We start from the raw sequence: 25,675 nt of genomic DNA on the forward strand, positions 1-25,675 counted from the left end.
CCCAATTAAATAAATTGGTAAAATCATTCCAGATTGATTAATGGTCAAGGAAAGATGGTAGCATTTATATTCATACAGCGCTTTCCCACCTCTATATGCCCTTTTCCACCAAGCTGGTGCCAGTGCTGGTTCTGGGCCAGTTCCAGTTTCAAAACCGGTTCTTTCATTTTCCACTGAAAAAACCCTGGCTCTTGGATCCAAAATCTGGTGCCGGTTGGGAACCAGTTAAAAGCTGGACCAAGAAACGAGCACCAGTGATGTCAGCGGCTGGGGACGTGGCTCTCTCTCCTCCAACACACAATCAATATTAGTTAGTTTGTGCTTATAGCTTCCTGGAGAAGCCAAAACAGTTTCTGTGGAGGAAACTGTTGTTTTGCTTTATGCTCTTTAGCTAAAACAAGAGGGAACAGTTAGAAAGAAGAAATCAAAATGTTAACGGCTGCTGTGACAGGAACATTAACTTATTTTTCTGTATTTTATAACCAGAAGTGGCTGTAGTAAGATGTTACTATCCATGTTTTATGTTGACTTCCCAAAGTGTTACTATGACAATAGGCACAGCTTTCATTTTGGTGGGAAACCAAGTCAGCATGGAACCAACCCGGCACCAGAACCAGCTCTGAACCAGACCAGAACCAACAGCTTGGTGGAAAAGCCCTATATGAGACATTCAAAGCGTTTTACATCAAGAAACCATCCTTTCACACTCTCATTCACACACCAATGCACGCAGACACTGGGGGGCAACGTGGGTGAAGTGTCTTGCCCAAGGACACAACACCAGTGTTTGTCTGGTGCTGGTGGTTGGATGGTTGGACAGGTCATTGGCACATATTAGCAGCCATCTTTCCTTCAAACCCATAACAGCTGCAGCCATTAGTACGTTCCAGCCAACTGGCAACTGGTAAATTTCCGACCTCCCAATTGGGAAAAATGCCTTTGAACACCGCTCGAAGGGGCAATTACGACATGTAAATTCGGACATGTTCAGAGTTACGAAATGAAGACAGAAGACAGAAGACTTCCCCTGTGGAGAAGAGCAGCTAATGATAAACTTTGACAACTCTACCAACTCCTTGCACAGAGTTTTCGCCAATTCAGTTTAGAGAATCTTTGAAATCTCTTCTCCTGAGTGTCTGCGTAAGCTCTCAGTCGTACAGGAGTTGCACATCGCCAATGCAGGTTCTTGAGTCATCTTCTGTACTCTGTTGTTGAAGTGTCGAGCGTTCTCCTCATCCAAAAGGCTTCGTCAGTGCACTAAGTGTTACAGAAGAGGCTTTATCATGACGTTGGTTTGGCGGGCTTAGATTCCACCTGTCTCTACTGTACAGTAATCTCTTACGGCCCACACCTCAAGGGCTCTGTCATGTTAATGAGGCTGAAACGCTGCCCAGGACCAGTTGGCAGATAATTAGCAGTGATCAACTGAGATTAGGGACATTCAGACTGAAACTCAGGTGTGAGGTGTGAGTTAGGGGGCGTTAGGACTTCAAATTACAAAGACTTAGAACTGCAAAGATGTTTACCTACAGGTGAGAGTAGCTGTTAATAGAGGGGAGGGACTGAGCCAAGCGAACTCCTCACTGTGGTCTTTATCTGAGCTGCGAGCCAAGCTGAACCTTAGTGCGCTGACGAAGCCTTTTGGATGAAAGGTGAAACGTTCGACACATATGACTCAAGAACCTGCATTGAAGATCTTCTCCTGAGTGATTGCAATTTTCCTCATGGGATCAATTTCTAAACTTGATATTGTAAATTTTGTTTGATGACAATGTATTTATTGACTATTACATATAGACTACTTACATGCTTTACATTTGTCTTTAACCTCAGTTTTATGGGGGTTGCCACTTCAAGGGTTTTTAGCAACCTTCCATCAGATTTTTGAAACCAGATATATTCATGCCAATATTGTTTTAAAGAGGGGGTATTATGCTTTTTTCAATCACATAGCACCAGTCTATAGCACACTACAATGATGACGAAACCTTCTGTTGGTCTGTAAATGCAGTAAATTAGAATAACTGCCTCGTATAACATTGTTCTCTCAAAATGGCTGTAGTGAATGTCTTGAAATAGGCCTCTGTCTCTTTAAGAACCTCTGACCCTTTTCGACACGCCCCCTCCACACGCTGTCTGTGGCATCAGTGGGGAGGGGGTTCTGCTGAGGGGCAGTGGTTGGTTACTCGGCTGGTGACGAAAGCTCGGAGGCGTCTCCAGGAGGTGGGGGCGTTCCTAGGAGGACAGGCAAACCTATCCCTAAAATGGCTGCCATCAGAGTTTTTACAGATTACTCAAAAATACGTGAATGTGCCAAGGCAGCACTTCAGGCATGTTTTTAATGAGGGAATGACATAATAACATGATGTAAAGCTTGAAAAACCATTTAACATTAGCATCTTATTGGCACAGTGTCGTAGCATTAGCTGTTGTGTTTACATACACTTTATTCAGCTGGAACTCTTTGAGGTCGTAATTTTCAAGTGGAACCAGTTGCTTGGAATGCACCATATCTTCCTTTTATTTTGTGTCAAGACAGAAAATGACGTTTATTATGTCACTCACTTGATCATTTTGACGCGCCATTTAAACAATTACTAACACTGTTCGTCCATCATGCAGTTAATTTCAGCTGCCTATACCAGACAAAATCGTGTTTGCAGCCTTCCCAGAGTATGTGGTGTTTACTTGTAATGCTTGCCATAATGTCTCCATTACATATAGTTTTGAAATAAGTCTTACAAGCTCCTCTCTGATCATTTGAACGGTCCCGGTGAACCGCACTGTCGCTGCTTATGGCTTTCTCCTTCTAATGCGTTTCCAAGCAGCATGCAATCATGATCACTAAGAACGGTCTTTTGGAAGGAGCCAAATTTATTACTACAAGATGCTTTAAGTACTTCGGCAGTAACTCTCCGCTCGGTGCATTTGTCTTCCTGCCCACTTTGGCAGAGACACCGTGTAGTAGCGGTGCATAAACGTGCTCTGCCGCATATTAAGTTGATATATCCTTTTTCACATTAATTTAGTTACAGAGGGGACTGAAACGAAATTTACCCGGCCAAAAGAACTTCAAATTACATTAATTTTGTAGCAATATCTTGCATAGATGACGTGGGAGTCCGACCTAAACACAAAGCCTTATCTCATCTCATAGATTATCAATAGGGTTTAGGTCTGGACACTGTTGTGGCCAATCCATGTGTGAATATAATGTGTCATTCTTTCTAAACCATAGTCTCTTGGCACCAGATTTAAAGAGAGTTGTCCAGCAGGTTAGATGATTGTAACGGTCTGCAGTACATCCACAATGCTTCCTGCTAGTCTAGACAACAAAATGAGTCCAGTGCTCTTATCTCTGCACTGGCTTCCTGTCACTCAGAGAACCAACTTCAAAACAGCTCTGCTTGAAGTATATCAGCCATGTCTGAGCCTTTTGGACCATCTTGGGCTATGAAAACCTCAGGATGGGGTCTCTTGCTGGTCCCAGATCCCAGAAAACTGAAAAACAGTGTGTGTTTCAGTTTTATGGACTGGCCTCAATTCTGGTGATGTTCAAATCCAGGCTAAAAATTGTATTCAGCCGTAAATATGACATTGAAAGCATTTTAATCTGCACTCTTTACCTTTAATGACATTAAAGGCCCTGTACCCTTTATTTATTTATTTAGGTAGTGGAATTAAATAGTTTTGTTCCTCCTTCATTAAGTTTTAAAAGCAGACTTTTCCCGCTTAAAAGCTAGCAAGCAAGTTGTTCTTAGCATTATTGTGACAGTGACCCTGAAAAGTGACCATGGAAGTTTTGAAACGTGCTTAGACACTCGTCCCTGTGAAGAATTGGGATGAAAATGTGTCAGGTAAGTTGAGAATGAATTTGGACGCAGTTAAAGCAGTACTAAGCAACTTGTTTACCAAAATAAATCCTTTCCGTAGTCCCTCTGGGGGTAATACAAGTGTTAATGGGATGATTGGAGGGTCTTTCATCTCCCCCTGGTGTCTCTGGCCAGAAAACCACAATTGCAACTTGACTATACCGGACTGAAGCAATCAATACACACTAATATAATCACGAAGAAGAAGCTAACAGGCTAACGGGCAAAGCTAACTGAAGGCTAGCGCCACTTAACGAGTGTTTACAGCTAAGTTTGAGTGGAAAAATTGATCTCCATTGTGTAATTGGATTTACCATATCGCTCTCTCCCTTTGTCTTTTCTGTCAGCGTAGTATTTTCGGTCACGGACAATTAATAAGTAAAAAAAATCGCAACATGCTACGACACCTGTAGTTTCGCTTATGGCCTCTAGGGGCACTGCTTTAACAATTGCAAATTGACAAAACAGCAGGTATACATAATCTACCAGTGCAACAAAGTGGGTATGATTGTTTGCTTGACAATTTTCTGCTAATTTCGACAAATCAGCAACAGACTGAACCACGTGAAACTGCCTAAGTGTGCGCTGCGACTCCCCTGGGTGTTTTTTTTTTATCATATTAAACACTTCAAAACCAGGTGCGAACTTAACATAATTTTGCTAACAAACCGCAGTGCTGACGTCGCCATGCTGTCGCTCATGCCACGAACACGCTTACCGCCTGCTGGGGGAAGCGCTCATGAATAAATAAATAATAATTAAATGGGCCCAACACATTGCACTAATTTACTTCAGTGGCAGCACACTGTATAATAGCATTATGGAGTTACCGCTGCATATTTTAAAGCTCAGCTCATTATTCTTACATGCGTTGCCATTCTACTTATTCCCATTGAGGCTGGTGGCTTTGAATGCACAGCCAATCGCCGCACGTTGTTCAGCATAGTTACATAACAGAGTAGTTAGATTAAACAATTCTGCATAATTACACATTAAGTCACTTAACACGTTCTCACATACATGTAGCATGACAGGTTATTAATCTTTCTTTTCTACTGATCTGGTTTTCAGGACACAGCGCTTTAGTGCATATAAAGTGCGAGGGGTGTAAGACAATTCCTTTTCTGCATTTGAAATGTTACGGACGACAAGGAGTCGGGACACGAGCCCTTGTGATTGTTCCAGCGCTTTTATGATTTGCAGATGACGGATTAAACATGCAGGGGGGTTGCGTAACACTGCAACAAGAATAGGCATCCAATTATTAGTCATAGCATTCTTGTTCCGCATTAGCTATTCATAAATATTTGAGGACGGCTGTTTTGTAATGGGACTGTCCATTTTTAGTCCCACTCTCTAAATCAGTAGAGAGTGGGATTAAAAATGGACAAACCGCTTGATAAACCAACAATTAGTTTGGGGATTTTACTGTACTGGGAGCAGCGAGTCATACTTAAAGACTTGTTTTTCCTTTTTTAAATATAATTAAAAAGTCCCAAATGAAAAGTAGAAATGAATAATGCATTAGTTGTATATAGTGCTTTTCTGGGCACGCTTTACATTGCATTATTCATTCACTCCATACTTGGTGGTGGTAAGCTACTATTGGAGCCGCAGCTGCCCTGGGGTAGACTGACAGAAGCGAGGCAACCAGTCTGCGCCATCGGCCCCTCTGATCACCACTCACTCACTCACTACATTCGCTAGGCTTCCTTGTGTTCCCAAACGGTCTCCCATCCAAGTACCGACCAGGCCCTTCCCTGCTGGCAGCGTGGCTTTGCTATGCTTTGCAACAGCATATATTGATTCATAAACTAAAATATCTAACCTCTTAACTCCCGCCTGAACCGAAAGGATCTTTTTCCTCACGTCATCAGATTTTTTTTCCATCATTTTTTTCTTGGGTAGTCAACTAATTTTTGTAACTTTTTTGTCATTTTTTTTTGTGTATTTTTTTGTCACATTTTTGTCATTTTTTCGTCAATTTTTTATCAAATTTTTGTCATTTTTTTGTCACATTTTTGTCGTTTATTGTCACATTTTTGTCTCTTTTCGTCAATTTTTTGTCAATTTCTTGTGACATTTTTGCCACTTTTTCATCCATTTTTCGTCACTTTTTTGTCAATGTTTTCTCACTTTTTTGTCACATTTCCATCATTGTTTTCGTCTCAGTTTTGTTGCTATTTTCACAGCTTTTTTTCCAGAAGCTTTTGGACTGGGGTAAAGCCAAACAGTAGAAAATGTGCTCGGTTCAGGTGGAAGTTAAGGGGTTAAAGCATACTGGATGCATTGAGCAAGACAGAAACCTTTGGCCAAATCTACAAATGAAGGGGTTTTGGATTCTATTTTTTTGTATATTTGACATGGTTACGGAGTAGAAAGAAAGCCAAGTAATGTCACTGTCTCTGAAGAAATTTTAATTTAATGCCTGCTGGGAAACAATTTAGTGATGGCTGATGCCACAGTTGCATTTGAATCAATACACATTTATAAAACTGGTTATTTCGTATTATTGAGTGTGTAGGCCACATTCATTTGTTAAACCTGTTATTTTACTTCAGCTCCAGGCATGATATGGATGGGTTGATCTAATCCTCTGCTGTGGAGGTGTTTTATATAAGATAGAAATATCAAAAAGTAAATTATCCTTTTGTGTCTATAATCGCGCCGTATTTTATAATAGTTAGTACCAATACTTGTTATCGATATTGAAAAGTAGCCTGGAATCGATCCACCAATCCATAATCCAGTTTATGGACAAAAACACACATTTTTAACACAAATCATCTTGTAATGCCCCTCAGACACTCTGCTTTAATCTGCCCTCTCTGTGCGGCATCCAGTTCTTTCCCATTATCTCTGTGTGTGAGTAATTAACTTTTGCTGAAATCAGTCGGGCCCAAACGAGCCTAGAGCTAGCGTTATCATCAACTACAAAATTAAATGCTTTAAATAGGTATGAACATTAACAGTTGTAATAAATGGTCTTAGTGGTTTGCTTTGATCCAGCTTTTATGAGAACATAAAAAGAAAAATTAAAAAATCAATGGCCGTTTCAGGCAATTAAAAAGGATAATTTGATGCAACAGCATATTTTAATACAAATTACAGTCACCATCTGCTCTTTAGCTCTGAACTGTAAGGATGAAAAACACATCCTATTGCTAAGCGCTTTTTGGCATACGCAGTTGGAGATCCCACAAAAATACAAGCGTAATTTCGGGGAAGTGAGTCAAAAGTGTCGGCTCCAACCGTCGGCTGTGTCTTTTTTTTCCGTTACATTGACTGAGTCCAGACAATTTGGCGGCGCGTGGAATTTGGCACACACGGGGTAAATAAGACGCGGTCTCAGAGGAGTGTGGAGATCAAAGTTACTGATGGGCCTGGGCGCAATTACAAGTCCTGGCTGTAATACTATTAAGCTGAAGTTAATGTCAAAACGCGGTCTGTGACTATGGTCTGTGGGCACCGGGCCAGTTATGATAGTGTCCAGTTGTTGGCTCGAGATAAAGCAAAGGTTTCAGATCCGAAGTAAAGACAAAATCATTTACGTATCGAACCTATAACATGGGCTAATAAAGATCCTGGCTCAATATCTGGAGAAGGATTCCAAAGCGCTCTTGTAAGTTCCCTCAGGAGCAGAGGAACTGAGGGTTCAAATATAGAGAACATATTTCACGCAGTACTACTACTACTACCCACAATGTGATGCCCTGCCTGACAAAATATGTGATCTGTATTCCTTCATTAACCTCTTAACTCCCGCCTGAACTGAGAGCATTTTCTCCAGTTCAGCTTTACCCAAATCCTGTAGGCCAGTGTAACACCTCATTTGAAAGCTAAGATCTACAAAACTCATCTAAATGGATCTTTTTCCTCACGTCATCAGATTTTTTCCCCATCATTTTTTGGGGGTATTCAACTAATTTTTGTAACTTTTTTGTCATTTTTTTTCTTCTTTTTTTTTTTACTTTTTGTCACATTTTTGTCATTTTTTCGTCATTTTTTTTGGTCATTTTTCCGTCATTTTTCTGTCACTTTTTGGTCATTTTTGTCTTTTTTTGTCATTTTTGGTCAAATTTTTATCACATTTTTGTCATTTTTTCTTCCATTTTTTGTGACATTTTTGTGACATTTTAGGCACTTTTTCATAATTTTTTTTTGGTCAAATATTTTTACATTTTTTGTGACATTTTTGTCACATTTGTCATTTTTTTTGTCAAAATTGTGTCATTTTTATCATTTTTTGTCACATTTTTGTCATTGTTTTCGTCTCAGTTCTGTTGCTATTTTCACACCTTTTTTCCAGAAGCCTTTGGACTGGGGTAAAGCCAAATTGGACAAAATGTGCTCGGTTCAGGTGGGAGTTAAGGGGTTAAAGGAATAGGCCATTGTTTTTTACATACTGAGATATGTTCTTACCTTAGCTTAGACGTAGACTTAGGCGTTAGCTTTTAGCCTCTCATCCTCTCCTCTATATCTCCAAACGAGGTGAAGATAGAAGCTACAAAGCTCCTCCACGTTTTCCCTATTTAAATATGGTTATGTGAAGTGTTACACTATAAAGTATAGTTAAACAAAATTAAACAATGTGGATTTTCTAAGCGGATAAAAAAGGGGAACTATATTGTAAGGCGTAATAATACCAGGAGTACTTCGGAGTCCGTGCAGTAATATCTTCACTTTACTGTGCGGAGGTCGGGCCTATTTAATGGAAATGAGCCACACATGGAGAACGCAGTACCTGTGATTTTGACATATACATGACTGACGTACAGAAAGTTTTGCTACTATTTACAGTAAATTCTCACTAAAGGCATTAATTCATGAAACACATATGGAAAGATCTTTTAAACCAAATAGAAAAGTTGAAATAGATTCCTCAAAACACTGCTTTGATTATTGCTTTGCACAGTTTTGACATTTTATCAGTGAGCTTCACAATGTAGTCATCAGAAATGATTTTCACTTCACAGACTGTTGGAAACCATTTCAGGGATGACCTTACAAAGTTACTTGAGAGAATGCCAAGAATAAAGGACGGCAATTTTGTATAGTTTAAAATATAAAACATGTTTCTGAGTTACAGTATTTCGCCCTTGTTCATTTCCTACATAATTCCATTTGTACAGTAGTTTAACGTCTGAAAATAAAGAAAAGCCGATACATAAAAATTCATTTTAATTAAAGAGGGGGTATTATGCTTTTTTCAATCAGATAGCACCAGTCTATATCACACTACAATGATGACGAAACCTTCTGTTGGTCTGTAAATGCAGTAAATTAGAATAACTGCCTTGTATAAAATTGCTCTCTCAAAATGGCTGTAGCGAATGTCTTGAAATAGGCCTCTGTCTCTTTAAGAACCTCTGACCCTTTCCGACACGCCCCCTCCACACGCTGTCTGTGGCATCAGTGGGGAGGGGGTTCTGCTGAGGAGCAGTGGTTGGTTACTCGGCTGGTGACGAAAGCTCGGAGGCGTCTCCAGGAGGTGGGGGCGTTCCTAGGAGGACTCAGGCAAACCTATCCCTAAAATGGCCGCCATCAGAGTTTTTACAGATTACTCAAAAATACGTGAATGTGCCAAGGCAACACTTCAGGCATGTTTTTAATGAGGGAGTGACATAATAACATGATGTAAAGCTTGAAAAAGTCGATTTTGCATAATACCCCCCCTTTAAGCCCTGATGAAGACCTGTGTCTAGACCTGGCCGTCTAAATAAAGGCATTTTAGGTACTTCCTCGTGCTGTGCATATTTGCTTAGAGCGCCTGGGTTTGCTGCTACATTGAATGCTCGCGCTACAATTGTAAGCTCAAAAAGCACCACATTCAGTTGATGCCTAGTGAAATGAGATGCTTTCATACTGAAAAATCTTCAACATTTATTACAACTGACATGTCCATTTATGGAGCGGATATTTCTATATAATTCATCTCGCCACTTAACAGCCATCTCATCACTAAAGGGTAATGGATTACATTTTATTTGTCCTTCAGTTGACTTTAAAAGCAGACATTTGTGGAAAAAAGACCAGTGTGTGATGTGTATCTATCTCAAAAGCCTTTTTATTGATTGTACTTCAAGGCTAGTCGTTGATGCTAACATTACCGTGCAGCATTGCCCTTTGAAAGTTATGAAATGCCTTTAGAGACTTGAAAAGATCCAATATTCCATAAACCACAAGCAAGGCAGTTCTTTAGTAGTGAGGCTATAGGAGCCGAAATAAGTGAAATAAAGACATGTATCTAAATTACTTATTCTGAATTGGACTAATTTTAACACAACATCAGTCAGTTCTTACTTTCGACTCAACATATTCACTCTCCTTTCCATTCCAGCCATGGTTCTTGCTTGTCAAACTCCCACACAGAGAAGGGATTCGTGAAAGCAGACAGGGCAGGAACAAGAGAAACTCAATACTTTTTATTAGTTTTCAGCTCGATCAGAGACTTATGTGCACCGAACTGGCAGCGGAGTCATTAACAAGAGGTCATTATGCGACTGAGAGAGAGTCCTCCAGGCAAGACACTGTTCAAACTTACAATAGGAGCAAGCGGGGGAAAAAGCCAGCTGGAATTTGGCAGAGGTGGGAGACACTTAAACTTCCAGTGAAAATTCTGTTTTACGAAGTCTTGAGTTAGAGTTGAACGGGGCAGTGCATGACAATGAACACGATCCCGCTGCTGCCAATCTGCAACATAATTAGTCTTTTATTGTTTTTTTGTTTCTGTTTTTTTGTAGTTTTTGGCCTGTAGGCTTTGTTGGACAGGACAGCACAGGGTGATGAGCAGCAAGAGAGATTCAGCAAACATGGACTCGAAGGAAGAGTTACCCTATTATAGACTCACACGTAGTATCTTTTATTTAGCCACAAAAGATTCAAAATATCTTTTCAGGTAAGTCCTGGCCCCTGTTGAACATCTTTCTGCTTTTACGTTTGTTATTAATGCAGCTCTTCATGACTTGCCCATACATTTTACCCAATTAAGCTTTAAATATTACAGTAAAAACAAATGGAAGAATGAGAAACATGTCTTTAACTGCTGGGCCGTGACTGCGGCGTGATGGACTCCGGCTAAAACAGAGCTACCTGTGTGAGATGTTATCTCTTTAGCAGAAACATTAGGTTTGGATTAAAAATAGATGGAGGAGACCATCTGTGATGGCCGCGAGCTGCTACTGTCCGACTGTGACTCAGCTCTGAAAAAGGAGCAATTTCACTTCTGTGTTTTATTCCTGCTTCTTCAAAAGAAAGAAATAGATAATACTGTAATAATGAACCATGCTAGCACAAGTAAACGATGAAAATGAGGAACATAACTGAAAAAACAACGTCATCTTCCACATAGGACCTTTTAAAACTGTGGAATCCAATTTTTTCTATTTTTTCAAACTGGTTGAAATCCAGTCAACGATGTGCTCATTAGACCCTATACAGATCTCCTGGTGCAGGACTGAGCCAAGTGTCAGGATCCTCTGCACAGGTGTTGCTTTGTAAATAATAACTGTACATACAGTATTTATCCTTATAAGATAAGATAAGATGATACTTTATTGATCTCACAGATGGAGAAATTGCATTCGATGAGAGAGCATCCGGCAGCAGCACCCATTCAGTGCGCACCACTCTTTTTTTTCTTTGGTGAAAGATGGTTGTGTCGCGGTTATAACGTCCTATGTTTGAACTGTGGGACCTGCCCTTGCACCAGAACCTCCATTCTATTGTGCAAGTCGCAGAGCAAACATTCAGATGTTATTAATGTATGATTTAAATCAACATTTGTACCTCAACTTATAAATTGTTTTATAAACAGACTATACAGAGTTTAAAAATGTTAAAACTAAGTATTTTCTTCCCCCTACATGTTCCAGCAATGTCCTAATGTGTAGAATGAGCCCAGACCTGTTCACCACAACTGCCTCTAAAATCCTGCACTGTCCCTCAAAAAGTTGTTAATTCGGGTCAGAAGTGCCGTCATGCATGAGCTTAATATAGAAGCTGCAGTTACACGTATGACCTGAGGTGGCAGTAGTGAGTATAACATTTTTTTTCCTTGGCCCTCTCACTCTCACTCAACTTTTTGCACATTCTGACTCTTCAAAGCGATACAATAATAGAGACAATGCATAACTTTTAAGATAGCGAAGTTGTTTACAGCCCACCGCACACAAAAACTCTCTTTGGACGTTTTAATTCAAGGATTTACTTTTAATTATTCATAGTGTTTTATGATTAGATGACAGCAGACGGTGTTATTTGACATTGATATTCAAAGCAGTCATATTATAGAAACAAAACAAATGTGTTATACAGCGAGTCGTATTCATTTGATTGCATTTTAATTGGCATCATTTCAAACGTCATCAATTAGACGTGATGCCATCAGACAAAACATCAAAGTGTGATTGCGGAAACGTGTGTTTATATCTTCACATTCCTGTTACTCCAGCGAACATAAGGCCACATCTGTGCGTCTTGTTTGCGGTTGCTCATTGAGATGCATGAACCGCTGTTGTCAGAGAGAATCAATCACTCGTAAATGACACTTTATTGTCCTCTGTGTGTTCCTCCACAGATAAATCTCCTCTGCTGCCGTTTCGTCCCGACCCTCAGCCATGGCCCTGTTCCTTTCCGGGGGGACCTTCTTCACCGTCCTCCTCATCAGCAGGTAACAAGCTTAAGTTTCTAAGTGTCCATCTATTAAAGTGTCAAAGCGAACAGCAAACACACTCACTGGCTCAGATGTTACAGCCTTGATGGAACCAATTGTTGTTCTGGAGCTGGAGCACATGCTTGAGGCGATCTCCTTCTTTGACGGTGGTTCACACCAGAGTCAAAGCACTGGCAAACGTTTCAGCCGCCTCAGCAGCCGTTTCACAATCACCGCAGGTTCCGACATTCGTGCTTCATAGTCCTCAGAACCGATTTTAGTAGATGGCTGGGTTTTCTTCACCACTGCTACCCAGCGTTCAACGGCCTCCGTAAACCTGGTGCAAGTTGTCGCTAACATCAGCCTGCTCCTCATGGCCTCCCGTCCATACTTCCATCCAAATCAGATGAAACAAACCGGGCGATGTTTTCACAGAACTTTCAAACATACTTTTATACAGTATTGTTTATATCCAAAGATCCAATAAAACTCTAGATCGGACATGAGGCTCGTTGACGTGGCAAATGTGGCGGCCATCTTGTGAGGCTAACCCCTATAGCAACCAATGCAAAAAGCCAGGAGCAACATGTCCATTGGTCCAACAGCAGAATGTGAGATCTTTGTTTGTGATTCGTTTATTACTTCGAAGTCGAGGATCAGGTCATTTCTCCATATTAGCATTGTTTTCTCCATTCATTTGGATTAGCAATCTGGTCGTTAGCATTCATTGTATCCCCGTCCCATGTTCAATAAATACTGTATTGGTCATGTAGTGTTAATATAAAAACAAATGTCGCTAAAGTCTGTGCCTCCTAAAACTGAAAAAAACATTTGAACAACTGCAAAAACTCAAAATAGATCAAAACAGTATCAAGGAAATAAGTTGTGTTCCCATTTGATTGCATTGCACAGGGTTAGAGGGGCCGGTCACAAGATGGCCACCAGAACTGCCATTCGTTCCAACGTGTTACTATGGCCATGGTGCTGGTAACTATGGCCTTGCATTTTGACAACTAAAAATTTGAACAACTCATCCTCAACAATTACCCTGCCACATTGTAATCTCAGCTTTTTCACAACAGCGTGCCCCACCTGCACGCTGTTAGCTCCGGCCGTCACTCTATTTTAATTGAATGGATAACCGGCTCTACATGAACATTATGGCCTCAGATTTCATGATAACAAAGAATCATGTTTTGCTTGTGGACTTTGTTTTCCGGACTATTGTACCTTCTATTTCTATTCATTTTCCCCAAAGACTTCCAGCTTTTTTGTTATATTACAATATCAGGAGTTCAAGAGCGTGTTGAATTTGCTGTGGTTTGCCGTGACCCTTATTGTAAATGTTTTAGATGAAGGAAAATACTTGATAATGCAGTGAAACGCTTTGGATGAATCCTTTATTTCATGAGTCACCACATCGCTGAATATTTTAATTCATTGGGCGGCACGGTAGCGCGACGGTTCACAGCTAGAAGGTCTTTCTGTGTGGACTTTGCATGTTTGCCCCATGTCTGCGTAGGTTTCCTCCGTGTACTCCGTTTCCCCATCACAAAAAACATGTATAATAGGTGAATCCTCCAGCCAGGTGATCAGCCTGGCTCCACATCCATTTAGACAAGTTGATGCGTACCTGTCTGGTCTTTGTACATGCCCGTGGAAGAGCATGGTCGCTTCTAGCTTCACCCCGTTTGGAGCCATAGGAATATGCCAGTAGAGGGCGAATGCTAACAACATCTTTGGTCTTTTTGCGTGACTGAGCACACGCACCAAGACCAGACAGTCACACATCTGCTCGTAGGAGCTCAGGGCAGGAACATATTTCAGTACGGAAAAACAGCGACCTGTTCCTTTAAAGGGGGGGTATTATGCAAAATTGACTTTTTCAAGCTTTACATCATGTTATTATGTCATTCCCTCATTAAAAACATGCCTGAAGTGTTGCCTTGGCACATTCACGTATTTTTGAGTAATCTGTAAAAACTCTGATGGCAGCCATTGTAGGAATAGGTTTGCCTGAGTCCTCCTAGGAACGCCCCCACCTCCTGGAGAGGTAGGCGCGTTCAGAACCCCCTCCCCACTGATGCCACAGACAGCGTGTGGAGGGGGCGTGTCGGAAAGGGTCAGAGGTTCTTAACCCTCGTGTCGCCTTCGCGGGTCTTTTTGACCCGCTGGTATGCTCCGGGCATTTGGATGCAAGGTGACACAAGGGGGCGCCCTTCCAACCTTCTCAGTGTAAATGTGAGTTGACTTTCTTCAGAGTGAGACTTTAGGTCAGACACCATGAGTGACAATAACATGACGCTAAATACAGTGAGCTCTTTGTTTGCAGTAAAAAGGCTGAGGCCTCATTGCTCTTCAGTCACAGACTGAGAAGTGAAGAAGGAAGTCACGGAGCTTCTGCTTTAGACAGAACTTCAGACTTCTGCTGCATGTAGCGGTCATATTACATCATATCAAATGTTGTAATCTGTAAAGCACTTTGTGATACCTTTCGGTATAAAAAGCGCTTTATAAATAAAGTTTGATTTTGATTGATTTGATCATATTCAGAAACTCAAATCTGTAGTAGAAACATATATATATGAAAGAAAAATATTTTAAAATCCTGTATCTAATCAAAAAAATATTTTAATTTTATTATATATATTTTATTTATTTTATTTAAATTTACTCTCATTCTAAAAAAGAAAACCCGAACTAACCCTTTTCATTTGTATCTGCTGTAAAGTCATGTTTGTTCCAGTTCTTCTGAGTCATGGTGGGTCATGGTGCACCGTGACAGATGTGGACAGGACTGTGGTAGATCTACTTCAACTTTGGAGAAAATAGTTACTATAGAAACTGTTGAAGAAATGAACCTCACGAGCTTCTTCTGTAACATCTGTCCACATCAGTCCTGCTGCACCACGACTCAGAGGAACTGGGACAAACATGACTTTACAGCAGATACACATGAAAAGGGTTTGTTTGGGTTTTCTTTTTTAGAATGAGAGTAATTAAAAAAAAAAAAAATGTTTTGATTAGATACAGCATTTTTGTAATTGTAATTATTTTCCATTTATGTTTTTACTTCAGATTTGAGTTTCAGAATATGATCAAATCAATCAAAATCAAACTTTATTTATAAATCGCTTTTTATACCGAAAGGTATCACAAAGTGCTTTACAGATTACAACATTTGATATGATGTAATATGACCCCTACATGCAGCAGAAGTCTGAAGTTCTGTCTAAAGCAGAAGCTCCGTGACTTCCTTCTTCACTTCTCAGTCTGTGACTGAAGAGCAATGAGGCCTCAGCCTTTTTACTGCAAACAAAGAGCTCACTGTATTTAGCGTCATGTTACTGTCACTCATGGTGTCTGACCTAAAGTCTCACTCTGTAGAAAGTCAACTCACGTTTACACTGAGAAGGTTGGAAGGGCGCCCCCTTGTGTCACCTTGCATCCAAATGCCCGGAACATGACAGCGGGTCTAAAAGACCCGCGAAGGCGACACGAGGGTTAAAGAGACAGAGGCCTATTTCAAGACATTCGCTACAGCCATTTTGAGAGAGCAATTTTATACAAGGCAATTATTCTAATTTACTGCATTTACAGACCAACAGAAGGTTTGGTCATCATTGTAGTGTGCTATAGACTGGTGCTATGTGATTGAAAAAAGCATAATACCCCCTTTTTAAGCATGTTTCAGAACGGTCCTGGATATCACTGGAGCTTTACTATCATAGTACCAAAGCAGCCAGCCAGTTCACTAAAGACAAAAAAAAAAAAAACATCTGCTTTTACAGTATATTACAAATTGAATTTCACTACAAAAAAGAGCCTTTAATAATAACGGAAAGCTTAGTGCTACCATTTGAAAGATGCTCTTTGGGTTTTGTACTGAGAGATACAGATTTATTGAGCAGAGAGTTGTGTCTGAACCTAATTTTCTGAAGATAAATGTTGTCAAACGTCCAGGAGAAAGCACAGACTGTAAGAAGTGACTTTGAGTGTAGGGCATGAGCTTTGAGAACGTGAAAGGGAAGAATAATCACACCACTTTGAAACTCCAGACCAAATGTCTCAAGAAGTCATGAGTCATTACACAGACAGGACGCATTACAAAAAATCGAATCAGCAACAAAAGGTTGGACTTGAAGAGTGTGCCACTCACTGGAAAAAGCTTTGTCACAGTGCTTACTAAACTCGGAACGAGACCAGGCCTCATGGGACAAAAGTCAATCGAGACTTCAAAACCATGTAAATTACCACCATAAAAAGCTCGGTTCCAGAGTCACCGCTTCACTACACTGTTTAATGTTTCTAAATGCATCTTGTTGCTGCACTGTCTAAGCAAGAAATGATTTAATTTTAGGATTCCTTTTTACCAACTCTTGGCTGGAAATGAATTCAAATCGATGCTTGTTGTGTCACAGTGAATTTTCCTCACCAAAGTATCAGTTTATAAGAACGCGAGTGGGGGAAGGTGTGTGGTTTTTTGTACATGTTTATGAAAATATGATTAATCCTCTGCTATGCATTTTTGTACAGGGTGAAACTCGTGCTGCCATGGATTAGAAAGGCAGCGCACTTACTTTACTGTAGTTTACAGTAAAGCATCTCAAGAGGAAGGGAATGACAGTGTTGTTGTATTATTCATAACATTTTGTGGTGCACATTATGCCTAAAGAGAATGTGTTATGAGAGGGGAGGAATGTTAAATTGGACACATTTAAAAACATAGGTTAGTTCTCAGTACAGAGGACCCGGGCGGGAGTCGCACGCAATGCAGTATTTTTCACCACACATCAATTTGTATCGAAGTGCAATGCTTAGCTAGCTTTCCAAATCAATTGTATTGTGGACATCACAGGAAAAGTGTCAACCTTAGAACCTTTCCCCTGTAAACCCTTAACACATTGACATGAATAAAGGAGGGTCGTTCTCCTGATCTCGATAGGCCAATATGTTATAGGAAGGGGACAAGATCTCAGTCCCCCTCCCCTGTTGAGACTGGGCTTCTGCTGTTTCACAAAATAGGTTGATGCTGGCAGTTTTGGTTCCCTCTACCTAGGAGGGACATAGACATATTATTAATAGACCGTCATTCCTCACTTATCCTCGCACAATGACCATGTTCCAGGGGGAAATCATGGCGGATTTACAGACTCCTCCTCCCCAGCTCTGACGAAGCATGTTCCTAAAAAGGGCATAAGGGCGGGATCTTCACTGTAGACTCATGTAGTTCACGTAGATCCAATGCTTCAAGTGCAATGCTTTCCTATGGGGGATTAGCAGCTATATGGAGGTACTACAGCAATGGTGGCCCCTAGTGTCATTGTTGCAAAGCAGCCAGAGTCTAGGATAGGTTGGTGTTGGCAGTTTTGGTTCCCTCTACCTAGGAGGGGCCTGAGCATTGATGTATTATTATTATGATATTATTATTAATAGACCGTCATTCCTCACTCCTCCTCCTTGTTTACCACAATGACCACATTCCAGGGGAAAATCATGGCGGATTTACAGACTCCTCCTCCCCAGCTCTGACGAAGCATGTTCCTAAAAAGGGCAGAAGGGCGTCACTGTAGACTCATGTAGTTCGTACAGCTTTATTTCTAACAGTCCGGAGATTAGGAATATTAGAAACCAGGCTTTAAGGTTGTTTTTAACGTGTCTAAAGTGCAATGCTTTCGAATGGGAGACTAGCGGATATATGGAGGTACTACAGCAATGACGGCCCCTCGTGTCACAAAGCAGAGCAGCCAGAGTCTTATATAAAACCGCTCTCGCTTGGGTACAGTGTCACACTCTGACCACAAGAGCTAAGAAGAATGTGAATTATTTAAGCTTCGCTACGGTTTATGTACGGTACAGCGTCGCTGGTACACACATTTATAAAGGCAGATATTTGGCAGCTGGAATAAAAGTCTAAATGTGCCTGTTTTTGTTTGAGAAGCTGAAGCAGCAGTGGGACGCAGTTAGAAGACAAGACAGACACAAATTAAGCTCTGCAGAGACTCATTATTGTGCAGGAAGCAACCAAAGACCTTCTTATTTACTCAACCACTGAGGCATCAAGCAGTGGACTTCCCCAAAAAACACATCAGAATGAAGGTATCCCCAATATAAATGTCTTGTCCAGACTTCATCCAGGTTCTCTGCCCTGAACTTCCCTATCCATGCACTTTTCCACAAGCTTTTCTGTGGGGCATAATCATGCGGCGTTTCCGGGCCAACCGAGACCTTAGCTGGCTCCTCTGGACATGAAGGAGCAGCAGCTTTACTCCAAGCTCGTTCCGTGTAACTATAGCTCACCAGGGTGCTCCTAGACTCCCAGCAGAGAAGGTATATTCTCTAAAATGATTCTGAACTGTATTTGCAGAACCAGTTTTTGATTGACGGGACGGGTCACTCTAACCAAACCGATGTCAGATTTCAATTACCCTCCTCATTTCATAGTAGCTGACTCCTCCTGAAGAAACAGATGAACTTGGCTGATAACTAGTGACTCTTGGCATTATCTGAGAAGGTTCATCGAGTGTCGGGGACGGCAAGCGAGTGAGAATCTATCTGGATAGAAATGGAGTAAAGCAAATGCAATGTCAAGATGGCGCTGGTTTGACCAAAGATCGCTGAGAATGGACTGCGCGAGACTGTGTGTGCTGAAATGATGAACGCTCGCAAAAATCAATACCTGTAATCGCTTAGACGTGCCCTAAAGTGTAAAATATCTCATCACGGAACCATGAAGTCAAACAGCGCTTTGAGTATACAAGAGACCATTTACAAATCAGGATTACAGCATTTTCCTCATCATTTCTCTTCATAATCTGTCTATTACAGTGTGTGACCTCAACCAGTAACCTCTCAATCCACTCATATAAATGAAACTCTCTCCTCTTCTTTCCCCCACCCCCATCCTGAACTCTATTGTATCAGCAGAATCTTCTCAGCTTCTTCATCTCTTTCCCTTTGACCCTCATCCATGTCCACACCTCAGAGAAAATGATTATCTCCAACCAGTTTTTAGAGGTTTTGTTAGTAGAGACAGCTGGAAAAGTCTGAGAGGCAACTTACAAGTGTCAAATACATCACAAAGATAATACAAACAACAATATAGTGCAGAGCAGGGTCTCCAACCATTTCCCTTCCGGGAGCTACAATGATCCTTACACAAAAATGGTAGGGATCTATTGCAAATGCTAGTCAAGATCCTTGAGAAACGATATTATGCGGAGGTTGAGGCATACGCCAAATGAGTCAATTCTATATTGCTATTTTGCCCCTCAGTCTGAAATGCTTAAAGGAACAGGCCACCGTTTTTCCATACTGAGATGTTCTTGCCTGAGCTTAGACGAGTTGATACGTACCTGTCTGGCCAGTGTAACGCCTCATTTGAAAGCTAAGACATGCAAAACTGATCATAACTTTTTTGTCACGTTGGCGCTGCGTTTTCATCAAACTTTTGAAGCGTTATTTTGCTGTGTTGTTGTCTCTTTTTATTGATTTTCTTTGTCACATTTTTGTTGCATTTTTGCTGCTTTTTTCTGTCATGTTTTTGTAACTCTTTTGTTGCTTTTTTTTATTGCGTTACGTCTCGTCAAACTGGAGAAAATGTGCTCGGTTCAGGTTCAGTTAAGAGGTTAATGTATCTGTCCTTCGTATATCTAAAAACATTGATTTTTTTTTATACTGGTAGCAAGGTTAGTGCTTGTCTTTGTGCCCGTGGAAGAGCGTGGTAGCTTCCAACTTCACCCCCCGTTTGGAGCTATAGGAATATGTTGGGAGAGGCCAAATGCTAGCAACCTCTTTGGTCGTTTTGTGTGACTGAGCACACACACACAGACCAGACAGGTACGTATCAACTCGTCTAAGCTCAGGCAAGAACATATATCTTAGTGTGGAAAAATGGTAGGTGTTTCCTTTAAGGCTTCGTTTAAAATATGACATTTAACCTTACCCCCACTTTAATCGGGCATATTTTTTCCAGTTCGGCTTTACCCACTTCTTAAAGCTTCTTGACTGGAGAGCTTGGCCAGTGTAACGCCTCATTTGAAAGCTAAGACCTGCAAAACTGATCATAACTTTTTTGTCACGTTGGCGCTGCGTTTTCATCAACCTTTTGAAGCGTTATTTTGTTGCGTTGTTGTCTCTTTTTATTCATTTTTTTGGTCAAATTTTTGTTGCATTTTTTCTGCTTTTTTCTGCTTTTTGTTTTTGTTTTTATCAAACTGGATAAAATGTGCTTGGTTCAGGTTCAGTTAACCCCTTAACTCCCACCTGAACCGAGCACATTTTCTCCAGCTTTACCCCAATCCAAAAAGCTTCTGGGAAAAAAGGTGCGAAAATAGCAGCAAACGAAACAAGACGAAAACAAGGATGAAAATGTGAAAAAAGTGACAAAAAATTAACAAAAAATGTACAAAAAATGGACAAAAATGGACAAAAATTTGACAAAAAAATGAGAAAAAATTGACGAAGAATTGAGAAAAAATTGACGAAAAAGTGAAAAAAAATGGACAAAAAAAGTTATTAGAATTTGACAAAAAAATGCGAATAATTTGACGAAAAAGTGACAAAAAAGTGACAAAAAAATGGACAAAAAAATCGAAAAAATTATTTAAAAAAATCTGATGATGTGAGGAAAAAGATCAATTTCGTTTTGTAGGTCTTAGCTTTCAAATGAGGTGTTACACTGGCCTACAGGATTTGGGTAAAGCTGAACTGGAGAAATTGCTCTCGGTTCAGGCGGGAGTTAAGAGGTTAAGAGGTTCATGTATCTGTCCTTCATACATCTAAAAACATTGATCTTTTTTTTTATATTGGTAGCAAGGTTAGTGCTTGTGCTTCACATAAAAGGGTCCCGGGTTCAATCCCTGTGGCGGGGCGGGGCACTTCTGAGTTTACGTACGTATATGTGTGAGGGAATGAAGAACTAATCCACTTAGACTGTGTGAATTGTGGTTTGTGTCATGTAATCAAGTCTCCATTCCATATTGTTCACAAAAACTTTCAAGATGCTATTTTGCAAGATTTCTTATTTTGGGAGAAAGTTTATTTTTCTCTCCCAAAATGCTGCAGTCGCCTGGCTCAGAGCGCTGCTTGTTGTTTTTGTTTCCCCCCAGAAAGACGCTGAAGAAGACACAGACAGCGCCGGCTAAATAAACTCCAAATTACTCATGCTCATTTGCATATCCACTCTTATTAAATTAGTCTATGAACCACTCTCACAGATGGCTTTCTCCATTTGTACCACGCAATTCCAGCCATTCTAATCAGAACGGCAGCTCTTAAAAAACGGTCTTCTTCTCTAAATCTCGAAACCATATAAACGGTCCACATCCAATAGGTTTGTCTGCACTCCCCGTGACCCGAGTGACATTGGATGAAAGAGGAGTTGATCCTCTCTTATCTCGAAGCAATCTCATCGAATTAAGCTCCTGGCACCTTGATAGCATTGAACTTACAGGAATTAGGTAACAACTGCTTTCTCTGGCCCTGTCCACGGAATACAGATGCGCTACACTCACGCAGATGCAGCCGCTGGTTTCGACCCTTTGTGTATTTTTCATAAATTTGGCTTGTCACCTTGAGGAAATTGGCCGCATATTGTTTGGTGGAAAGGTTACTGCTGGTTGGGGTTAAGCAAGCTCATAAAAGGTTAATATGGTGTAGATTTATCACCTACGGAGCGCTCAGAGGGACATAAAGGCCGTGTAGTTGAACAATGGATGATACAGAGGAAGGCTGTCTCCCAAAGGTGCTGTGGCTGTAGGTTATTGGCAAGTGTGGGAAAGGATGTTTGTGGTTCACCCAGAGATTTTCCTTCAATATTCTCTCTGCTAATGCTGGACGTTATGTTTATGTGTCTATTTCTCAGCTTGATATCTGTCTCATTGTTGATTTTCAAGCAGTTTCTGGTTTGATCTGCCACTGTTTTTGTTGTAATCATATTGGGCGATATAAAAATACAATAATCATATGAGGAAAGACTCAAATTAACTGCTAAACTTAAGCACAAATGACATGCATGCACAGGTCTCGAAACTATGGAGCAGGCAACATTAGGCCCAGGGGTTAAATCCGGCTCTCCACCATAGAACCTCGGGCGTGGCCCTCAAGATGATTTTGAGAAATATTATTACACAAATAACAAACCAAATATGGGTAAACGTAGCATTAAAAGGGGGGTATTATGCAAAATCGACTTTTTCAAGCTTTACATCATGTTATTATGTCATTCCCTCATTAAAAACATGCCTGAAGTGTTGCCTTGGCACATTCACGTATTTTTGAGTAATCTGTAAAAACTCTGATGGCAGCCATTTTAGGGCTAGGTTTGCCTGAGTCCTCCTAGGAACGCCCCCACCTCCTGGAGACGCCTCCGAGCTTTCGTCACCAGCCGAGTAACCAACCACTGCTCCTCAGCAGAACCCCCTCCCCACTGATGCCACAGACAGCGTGTGGAGGGGGCGTGTCGGAAAGGGTCAGAGGTTCTTAAAGAGAGAGAGGCCTATTTCAAGACATTCACTACAGCCATTTTGAGAGAGCAATTTTATACAAGGCAGTTATTCTAATTTACTGCATTTACAGACCAACAGAAGGTTTGGTCATCATTGTAGTGTGATATAGACTAGTACTATGTGATTGAAAAAAGCATAATACCCCCTCTTTAAGATATTGATATACAAAACTTGCAGAGAAAGGTTATCTGGGCTACAATTGTGAGGTTTGGCCATCCAGGACGCAAACTTGCCCTTCTCTAGGGTTAGCAGATTATAAGACTGTACAACACGTTTGTCCTCATACAAAGTAACTCCTCACAAAATAGTTTGCCTTCCAAGGAGCACCAAGGCTAAATCAAATCTGGACTATTGTGGATTTAAAAAAGACTTCAGTTGGACTGCATTGTGCCCAAACTGAGTGTAAAACATGTATTATCTTACTTAAATGCATTAGTAAAGCAGAGAACAAAGTCTAAAAACAATCAAAGATTTCAGATAACCCTGAGAACCATGTGACAAAAATCTAGCAGTTTGTGTCTCTTGTTTTTTTGTAATATGCTTAGTGTTCACACTCATGAGACAGCAGGAGCTTCGCAAGCAGAGATTGGCTCTGTCAGAATGTCCAACCTATAGCCCCTAACCCCTCATTTACTATACTGGCCTGCACTATATAGTAGACTATATAGTAGATTATGTAGTGCACTGATTCTGTTGGCAATTTGGACATTCGGACATGCCGCTACTTTCAAAGTAAGCCCTGTGTCCAGAAAGCCAGCAGAATGAGTGAGTTCATCTACTAAACTCTGGGAATAATGTATTTCTGTGATAAAGACCAACCAACTTCAACAGACAGTGCAATATTTATTGATAAATATTAGTCAGATACATTATATATAACATGGATTTTACATGAATGAAGAAAACTGCTTTGATTATCGTCGGTTGTTGCTTTTTTGCCAGAGAGACGAAGCTTTCGATCATTTAACAGCTCAAGGTCAGCAGGAATATAACGGTTTATACGGTTTTATATTCAAGTAGTTTATTTATGAAAAGTACGCAAAACTTGTTTTCATTTATTTGTGCTGTGTTTAGTTCAAAGACCTTTCCCTGTCGCCTTGTACAAATGTGATTTGATTCGGCGATGGTCATAGGTGCAGAAAGGCAGCCACATTTCTCCCAGTCTGCTCCCGGTGGGGTCAAGTACCAGTGTCTGAGAAAGGGATGAATAATAGACCAAAGTAAAGCAAGTTTCTCGAAGGGAACCACGGAATTGTCGTTGTTGCTGCGGCGGCCACTTTATCCCGTCTGAAAGGGGTTGTGAACCGAAAACGACTCAACTGAGCCTTTCCCCCCTCCCAAATAAACATTCGCTTTGGACAGCTCACCTCACAACCGGAAGAGCCTTTCAGAGAATGTTTAATAGTGTCTCAAAGTCCTGCGAGACTGCGTCAGGATTGTACCACCAACACAGCTGAATGTGAATGAGGCATGTGTCACCCTCTCAACATGTCAAACCAGACGCTTTAATTCTCGGCTTTATCCTCCTTCTCTCTCACCCACCAAAACACGGGCAGCATCACAGTGTTGTTTCTACAGCCCTTAGCCCGAAGAACAAGGGAAGAAATCCAAAAGATGAGAGAGAAAGAGAAAGAGCTTGGGCTTGGGATCGCCGCTGAGCTTGTTATTTCCAAATGATGTTTAGTTTCCAAAATAAGCTAGCCTCATTTGTCGCCCTTTGGCTTCGCCTACCGTGATGTTTACTGACTGTCCAAACGTGGCCGCCGCACAGACCCTCCCATATGCCCCATAAAATCTGTTTATTCATCTGCTGTGGCTGCAACATATCCAAACTGATACACGGAGAAAATGGAAACCAATAAAATAGGTATCTGTTGTTCTTTAGGGGAATACCGAAACCTGTATATTGGTGTGCAATATATAGTATGCTATGGGGCTCTCAGTCAAAACAATAATTTGATTTATTGTTGGGCAAAATATAGCGAAAGAGATGGTTGTATGTTCCTGTTAAATTGGCCTTGATTGTACAAATAATGGAATTGATTTCAATTTTATTTGTCCAACTATTTTAATTTCAAGTCATTTCATTAAAACAAGCATCAACTCGATTGTACAGTATTTTGCCCTTAGGCTTTTAATGTGGTATTGTTTGTTTTTTCTGTTATTTATATTGTGTCTTTTTACGTGTTTTACATATCGCACTTTGAGCTCTTTGCACATTTTTTTCCAATGTGGTTTTGCAAACTGCAAATGGCCAATAAATTAATCTGAATAAATCTGAATAAATGAAAGTCTGTCATTAGCCACTATGTCGCTTATTGCTACTTTTATATGTTAATTATTATTAACTTGTTGATTCTGCTTTTACTGAATGAATGTGAGTCAGTCCTTCAGGATCATTTTCCGGACTATAAGTTTATTTTTATGTTTTTTATTGAACTTTATTTAACCAGGATAGTCCCACTGAGATTAAGAATCTCTTTTCCTGAGTCCCTGGCCCCAGAGGGGAATCTATTGTACATGTTTTTAGTGGTAGGGAAAACCGGAGTACCCGGAGGAAGCCTACACAGACACGGGGAGAATATGCAAACTCCACACAGAAAGGCCCCGTCCAGGTGGGAATCGAACCCGGGACCTTCTAG

General features: G+C 40.7%; 1 protein-coding gene across 2 annotated transcripts in view; it reads left to right on the top strand.

Annotated features, from left to right (window-relative positions):
* Positions 1-25,675, top strand: part of LOC306965966 (gamma-aminobutyric acid receptor subunit pi) — a 164,316-nt gene that overhangs the window by 41,847 nt on the left and 96,794 nt on the right. For both annotated transcript variants that reach the window (XM_079560587.1, XM_079560588.1), the window contains exon 2: positions 12,451-12,543. In XM_079560587.1, coding sequence (XP_079416713.1) covers positions 12,491-12,543 — 53 coding nt within the window. In that variant the 5' untranslated portion in view covers positions 12,451-12,490. The remainder of the gene's footprint in view (positions 1-12,450; positions 12,544-25,675) is intronic.

The sequence above is a fragment of the Gobius niger genome (genome assembly GCF_951799975.1).
Source record: "Gobius niger genome assembly, chromosome: 7".
In the NCBI taxonomy this organism is placed as follows: domain Eukaryota; kingdom Metazoa; phylum Chordata; class Actinopteri; order Gobiiformes; family Gobiidae; genus Gobius; species Gobius niger.